At 42.6% G+C, this 8,042-nt stretch overlaps 1 protein-coding gene across 3 annotated transcripts; it reads left to right on the top strand.

The window, feature by feature from the left end:
- Positions 1-513: 513 nt before the first annotated feature.
- LOC140854229 (uncharacterized) lies at positions 514-7,807 on the top strand. Of its 3 annotated transcripts, none has more exons than XM_073249686.1 (4): positions 514-591; positions 741-1,043; positions 2,737-6,014; positions 6,099-7,807. In XM_073249686.1, exons 3-4 carry the CDS (start codon positions 5,942-5,944, stop codon positions 6,950-6,952), a joined length of 927 nt encoding a protein of 308 aa, XP_073105787.1. In that variant the 5' UTR covers positions 514-591; positions 741-1,043; positions 2,737-5,941; the 3' UTR covers positions 6,953-7,807. The 3 variants fall into 3 exon arrangements, with proteins under 3 accessions (XP_073105787.1, XP_073105786.1, XP_073105785.1); XM_073249685.1 differs by having other exon boundaries at positions 2,556-6,014; XM_073249684.1 differs by having other exon boundaries at positions 2,053-6,014.
- The last annotated feature ends 235 nt before the right edge of the window (positions 7,808-8,042 follow it).

Raw genomic sequence — 8,042 nt, 5'->3', positions numbered from 1 at the left:
AAAATTGAGTTTGACTCAAGCACCAAGAAAGAGTCCAATTGGACTAGGACTCCTCCTCCAATTAGAAGACATCTAATCTAAATAAATTTGGCTCCAAATAAGATTTGATTTCTCATCTTTTTGAGTCTAATCTGGTCCTAATATGATTAGAATTTATTGATATTTTATTGAATTTAAAACAATCATTTAGTCAAGAGTCCCATGATCATAAAACTCTTCCTTTCCTTGCACCAATTGAATCCCATGCCTAACTAGTTTTGTGCACCCAAAAGACCCACGCCCTAAACCACTTTGATGCCACCTTTTCTCTTCTTACTAGCATGTAATAAGGACTCCCAAAACCCCTAGTTATCATGTAGAAAAGAGGGCATGAGATTAGGTTGTGGATGACACAAAATTAGGAAGAGTCCTAACTAGTTTGGACTCTTGATTTCCTAACCAAACTCTAACTCATCTTAGGCCTATAAATACCCAGCTATATGGGACAGTTAAGGCATGGATTTGAATCAGGTTTGATGACCAAGAGGAGAGTTTTTGTGCATGGAAAATCAAGGGAGAGATGCCCACAGCATGAAGGTGTTTTGGTGTGAGGTTAGTTGGTTTAATTCCTTCTTTCTTGCAATAACCAAGAGTTGGTTGTTAGGATAGCTATTCCTCTCCCTCTTGTCTATGTTTAGACATGGTTGTCTTTTCTTCCTTTCGTCCAAAAGTTGGATAAAATTCTTACATCTTTATTGTAGAGATTTGGTGTATGGATTTTAGGAAGAAAAGAGAAGAAATGTTCTTCTCATGATCTCTAGCGTAGAGATCAAGATCCTCCTACATCTTCTTGTTCTCTAAGTGTCTTGAGAGAAAAGAAGATTTTCAACCATCAAGATACGATCTCTGTATGGAAGATAGCATCCCGATGAGATCAAAAAGCTTCTGATCAGATTAGAGTCTTGTGTGGATACCCATAGAGGCCAAACGCTTGTGCGGCTAAAAGGGACCTTCAAAAGATATCCATAATCATCTGTTCACATTAAAGATTGATCCATATCTAGGTATATTTTATATTTAATTTTTTCTATTTGATTTATATATTTGAATCTTATGTCACATATGATGATCATGTTTATGGTTTTAAGATTTGATCTTATACATGCTTAGATTAAATTAGATTTAATCTAAAATTTTTAAAATTCTGCTACGTATTTATTTTATAAAATCATGTGTGCATAAAATTATAAAACTCCAATAGTGGTATTAGAGCCACATCATATGCATGAGATTTAGATTTAGATTTAAAATCTATAGAAAAAAATTTCAGATCTGAAAGTTTTTGATGTTATTCTGACATAAGGTTATCCTCACATAATTTGTTATACTGTACGGATATCCTAGAATGATATTAAAATTTTTAATTAAATTAAATTTTTAGATCTGATTTTTTCAACATATATGTGATATATGTTTTGTTGTTTAGATCTGAAAAGAGTTTTGAGATCTGTTATAATTTATATATATAATATATGAAAGAATGTTTAGGACTGAAATTTATTTCTATGATCTGAACCTATTTATGTATATAATACATATTTGTATGCATGATCTGAAATTACTTCGAGATCAAAATTTACTCTTCGTATAAAGAATTTAGATCTAAAAGTTTTAATTTAAGATATGAAATTAGTGTTTGTGCATGAGGGATTGGTCATGGGTAGATCAAGTTAGGTCTTGTAATTTGATTACGTTAAAGGGTTTTTGATTTGATCATGTTGGATCTAAATCGATTTAGCAGTTGATCAAACTGAGTCAAGTGTCGATTAGGATGAGATCAATAGATCTTAAGATCATACAATTATTATTGATTGAATCGATTGGCACCCATATATAGAATTAATTAAACCTAAGGACTTAATTTGGCTCTATGGCTCGAGTCTGATTCACCTAAGCTAACCTATTCGGATCAATTGTCCAATTGGTGTCTAAGGCAAGTAATTAAAAGGTGGTTATTTAATTGGTTCTATTCGCTAATCTGGCTAATTTATTGGTGTCTAACGAAAGCAACAGAGGGACCCCCACCAATCTCCACTTACCTGGCCAATTTGGAAGATTGAGTCTCAAATATGGTTGTTTGGTGGTTTGATTTAGCCCATGCCAATTACATCAGTCATGTGATGACTGATTAGATGAGACCTAAACCCAAATCTCTCCACCAAATATTAAGTCCAAGGTCTTCTACCATTGTAGATGTACGGGTGTGCTACCGGCATTGATTATTCTCGACTGGTCACAGTGATTCAGTTCATCAGGAATATGCAGCCACTCTATTAGCAAAGAGTTGCTGCAAGGTAAAGATGGGGTTGGGCCCAATAACTATTAGGTGAGGGATCCAATAACAGCTTTGCACCTACTTGTGAATGGTTGGTTTGACTTAACTAAGAAGTGCGAGCAATTACTGTTATGTGAGCGCACATGACTTAGAGACCAAGTGGTTGCAACTGCTTAGAGAAGTATCTGGGCAAAGAGTTGTCCATGCATTGATGTTCATTCGTATTACCAATAACTATTAGGTGAGGTGCATGACATCGGTGGAACCACAGCACCTACTAGAAATCCAATTATCAAATCAAGAGTTTTGTTTCTTCATCCAAAGAGTGTGGGAGATCTGATAAAATAGTGGGAGTCTCTTTTTACATCTTATTGGGTATAAAATAATCCCAGCCGAAGTTCATAAGAGGCCAACCCTCTCAGGACTCTTCCAGCTTCCGACCTTGTGCGATGTCTTTCTGAACTCCCCCGACCGTCCGAGCTTCTGCAGTACCATCCAGACTCCTCCAGCAGTCGACCTTCCACAGTATCCTCCAGATTCCTCCAACGAATGAACTCCTATCGTACCCTCCAGACTTCTCTGATAATGAGCTCCTTCAATCATCTATCGGACTGCTCCAAATGCTCTCTGGGCTTCACTATCAGTCGATTTTCTATAGTGATCGACTACTCTCCGAATCTCTTCCAGACTTCCTCCTGTCACGATCGACTTTACTCCGAGCTTCTTTCGGACTTCGTCAATGTCCGAGCTTCTCCAGCAGCAGGACTTCTATAGTAATCAAATTCCATCCAAATTTCTACAGTGATCGACCGCCTTCTGAATTTCATCTGAGCTTCTACAGTAAGCGAATTTCGTCTGAACTTCTATTGCCAGTAGACTTCATCCGAGTTTCTACAGTAAGTGGACTTCGTCCGAGCTTCTACAATAAGCAGTCTCTATCCGGGCTTCCACGGCAACCGATCTCCATCCGAGCTTCTACAGTAAGCGGCCTCCTTCTGGACTCCTACAAGAACCGGACTCCGTCCGAACTTCTACAGTGGATGAATTCCAAACAAACTTCTACAATGGACGGGCTCTAGCAGTCGGATTTCTACAGTGACCGACTGTCTCCGGTGTCTTCCGTACCTCTCCAGCCATCAACCTTCAACAGCACCAACCGGACTTCAACAGTGCCAACCAGACCCCTCCAACAGATAAATTCCCTCCGGACCCCTTCAGCGGTCGACCTTCCACAGTGTCCTCCAGACTCCTCCAGCGGACGAACTTCCACAACGCCTTCTGGACTCTTCTATTAATCAACCTTCTATAGCACCTTTCGAATTCCACTATCGATCGACCTTCTGTCGGATTCCTCATGCAACTGGACCTCTCCAACGGACAGTCTTCAGACAAGCTTCTACATCAAACAAATTACAGACGGACTTCTCTAGCAATCAAACTCCAACTGAATTTTTTCAATAGAAAGTTTCCATTCAGGCTTCTATAGTAGATGACTTCCATCTGCAGCATCAACGCCTAAGGCACCCAACAACAGTTAACCCGTCAGCAACCTCAAAAATATTCGAGCTTCTCTTAAATTGCTGAGACAGAGAGCTATTCCACTCCACCAGACGTCCCAACCGAGCTTCAGCCATCCGGCCCAATCTCTCCGGCAAGTCACGACAACGGACACCACTCCACTCTCTGTAACAAACTCCACGTGGCCCCACCACTCTCTGGCAAGTCGTGACAATGGATACTACTACTCTCTGTAACAAACTCCACGTGGCCCCGAACGACCCACTACCAGGCAGTTACGGATGTCGCTGTCAATCAGTTACGCTCTCCCATCTATAAAAGAGACCCCCCAGATACGTTCTTCTCTAAGCTCTAAGCACTATCTCTAAACTCTGTTAAAATCTCATTCGAGTGCTCCATTTCTGTTGAAGCAGAGTACTGACTTGAGCATCGGAGGGTCTTGCTGGAGCACCCCCAACTCCAGTTTAGACTTCTCTTGCAGGTCCCGACGGTGGCCATGATCCCCTCGACTCCAGCTTCATCTGACATTGGTGGAATTCTGCACCAACAGAATTGTTGCTAGAGGTCAAAGGAGATCAAGTCCTAGCAAGACACTGCTATAACATAACCTTACAAAGAAATGATCAGTCTGACCCCTGTCCGATTGATGGATTAGACACCCACGACGACCTTGCTGAAGAATAGGGTGAGCCAATTGAAGATCTTGTCTCAATACCTTTGAACGATGGGGATGAAGAGCATGTGGTGAAGATCGGCTCCAACCTGGGAGAAGAGGTACAGACACAGCTCATCAATTTTTTACAAAAGCATGCGGATGTTTTCACTTCGGTTCCGACGGACATACCGGGGATTGATGCGGAAGTCATGGAACATCGTCTAGTTGTTGATCCCAAACATCGACCGATGAAGAAAAAAATTCGAGGTTATGCATCGGAAAGGCAGAAGGCAATAGCTGAGGAAGTTGATAAACTCCTGAAAGTCGAGTTCATCAGAGAAGTCAACTATCTGAACTGGGTCTCCAATGTGGTTCTCGTCAAGAAGGCGAACGGTAAGTGGAGGATGTGTATAGACTTCAAAAAGCTGAACAAAGCCTGCCCGAAGGACAGTTATCCTCTGTCCAGAATTGACCAATTAGTGGATGCAACCTCGGGCCACAAGCTTCTCACTTTCATGGATGCATTCTCCAGCTACAATCAAATTAGGATGGCACCAGAGGATGAAGAAAAGACTGCTTTTATCACTGATCGTGATCTTTACTATTACAGGGTCATGCCTTTTGGCCTAAAAAATACAAGGGCGACCTATCAACGGCTGGTGAACAAGATCTTTAAAGAGTAGATCGACCGCAACATGGAGGTCTACGTGGATGACATGCTTGTAAAAAGCAAATCCTCAATGAACCATGTCACCGACCTTAAGGAGACCTTCAGTGCCCTCTGAAAATACAAGATGAAGCTGAACCCAACCAAGTGCGCTTTTGGAGTAACCTCAGAGAAATTCTTGGGCTTTATGGTATCGGGGCACGGGATCGAAGCAAATCCAAAAAAAATTCATGCCATCCAGGAAATGACCGCCCCGAAGTCAATAAAGAAAATTTAGTGCCTTACTGGGAGAGTAGCAGCTCTGAATTGCTTCATCTCAAGGTCGGTCAAACGGTGCCTATCTTTCTTTCAGACTCTCAAGCAGTCGAAGAACTTCTGTTGGACCACTGAATGTCAGCAAGCGTTCGTAGAATTAAAGAACTACCTTAGCTCACCTCCACTATTGGCAAAGCCCGAATCTGAAAAGGAGTTGTTCCTGTACCTGACAGTCTCCCCTGTGGCTCTCGCAGCAGTTCTAGTTAAGAAAAAAGCAAAAATTCAACGGCCGATCTACTACATAAGTCGAGTATTGAGAAATGCTAAAACCAGGTACACTAAGTTAGAAAAACTAACTTACGCCCTGTTGATTGCAGCCCGAAGGCTCCGACCTTACTTTCAAGGGCACACCATAACACTGCTCACCGACCAGCCGATTAAGGCAGTTCTGCATCGAGCGGATGCTTGCGGAAGGATAGCGAAATGGGCGATCGAGCTCACAAAATTTGATATCAACTATTGACCTTGACCAATGATAAAAGCCCAGATATTAGTAGACTTCATAGTGGAATGCACTATCCCAGAAGAAGCCAAACTTGAACGAGGTAAAGCTGATAACCCAGGGCTCTAGTTGAACTCTCCTGAGGAAAGAACAGATCTCCCTAATGGTTTTTGGGCCCTCTATATAGACAGTTCCTCCAACATGTCAGGCGCGAGCGCGGGCTTGATCTCGATCAATCCGGAAGGAATTATCGCGGAGTACGCACTGCGCTTCGAATTTTCTACGATAAATAATGGAGCAGAATATGAAGCTCTGATTGCAGGACTGAAGATCGCCAAAGAATTAGAAGTAGATCGGCTCCAAGTCTACAGTGACTCTCAATTGGTGGTGGGACAAGTCAGTAGAAACTATGAAGCTTGGGAGGACAGTATGGCCAAATATCTCGAAAAGGTAAAAGAGATCATCCCTATCTTTGGCAGCTTTGACATCAAGCAGATTCCAAGAGCAGAAAATACCAGGGCTGATCTTCTCTCCAAGTTAGCTACACTGGTTCCGGTTGAACTACCCAAGGAAGTCCTCTTCGAAGTTATAAAATATCCAAGTATGAAAGAACCGCAGCTTGTAATGGAGATCAGCCATGAACCCAGCTGGATTGACCCACTGGTTGCATACCTCAAAGATGGGGTTCTTCCTCATGATGCAAAAGAAGCTTGGAAGCTTAGAAACCAGGCCTCCCGATATATCCTTTATGAGGGCAAGCTGTACAAGAGGTCATACTCTTTGCCCCTCTTGAAATGTCTCCAGCCTTCTGAAGCCGACATTGCCTTGTGGGAGGTACATGAAGGAGTCTGCGAAAGTCACCTAGAGGCCAGATCTTTATCCCACAAACTGCTCCGACAAAGTTATTACTGGCCTACAATGTACCACAACTCCATTGAATATGTCAGAAAGTGTGATCGGTGTCAGAGATATGCGAATATCCAAAGACAGCCCACCTCCAAACTTACACCCTTGAGTGCTCCATGGCCGTTTGCACAATAGGGGATGGATATCCTTGGACCTTTTTTCATGGCGTCCGGGCAGTGGAAGTTCCTCCTGGTGGCAATTGACTACTTCATCAAGTGGGTCGAAGCCGAACCTTTGGCAAAAATTACAGAAGCTAAAGTGCAGGACTTCACCTGAAAGTCAATCGTTTGTAGGTTCGGCTTACCTAGAACTCTCATTACTGATAATGGACGATAATTTGCTGGAGCAAGGTTTGCTGAATTTTGTGAGGACTTAAACATCTCCCATAACTTCATGTCAGTAGCCCATCCACAGGCAAATGGCGAAGCCGAGGTGACTAACAGGACTCTGTTGCAAGGAATCAAGGCGAGACTTGAAAAAGCAAAGAAAACTTGGGCAGACGAGCTTTATCATGTGTTATGGGCATACCGAACTACCCAAAGACTGCCCATGGGGGAGACCCCCTTTGCCTTAGCCTTTGGAACAAAAGCCGTTATCCCGATTGAACTCAAGCTTCCGTCGACGTGAGTCATGGCATTCGATGAGCAGTGCAACTCACAGGATCTCAAAGCCAACCTCGACTTGTTAGAAGAAAAATGAGAGACAGCTCAAGTTCGGATGGCAGCCTACAAGTAGAAAGCAGCCCGCTACTATAACTCCCGGATCAAGAGCAAAGCCTTCAGAGTGGAGGACTTAGTACTTCGGCAAGCCACTGTTTCACAACCTCAGAACCAAGAGAAACTTGCCCCAAACTGGGAAGGCCCGTATGAAGTCAGGGAGGTAGTCCGGCCCAGAACATACTATCTAAAAGAGCTCGGAGGAGCGGACCTTCCACGATTATAAAATTTGAAAAATTTATGAATGTATTACCGATAACTTTGCCTTAAATAAAAGTTTCATATTCACATATCTTTTCTTTTGGCATGAGCTTATAACGATAGGGAGTAGCTCCTTCAGACAATCGAAACTAAGCATGTCAGGAACAAGAGAAGAACCTCATCCCGACACAAATGAAGGCTCGATTATTTAGAGATCGGATGGAGGGAGAAGCCCTCGCAATGGCCCTTATGCACTCCCACAGCCATGTTAAGAATAGGAGGAGAATCTTGTCCTAATATGAGCAAAG

The sequence above is a fragment of the Elaeis guineensis genome, chromosome 16 (genome assembly GCF_000442705.2).
Source record: "Elaeis guineensis isolate ETL-2024a chromosome 16, EG11, whole genome shotgun sequence".
Lineage (NCBI taxonomy): Eukaryota > Viridiplantae > Streptophyta > Magnoliopsida > Arecales > Arecaceae > Elaeis > Elaeis guineensis.
This window is presented reverse-complemented; position numbering and strand designations above follow the sequence as displayed.

Coding starts and splice junctions, on each gene's coding strand:
- LOC140854229 (XM_073249686.1), top strand. CDS start 5,942: ATGATAAAAGCCCAGATATTAGTAGACTTCATAGTGGAATGCACTATC. Junction 6,015..6,098: donor AGAAGCCAAACTTGAACGAG/GTAAAGCTGATA, acceptor CCCTCTATATAG/ACAGTTCCTCCAACATGTCA.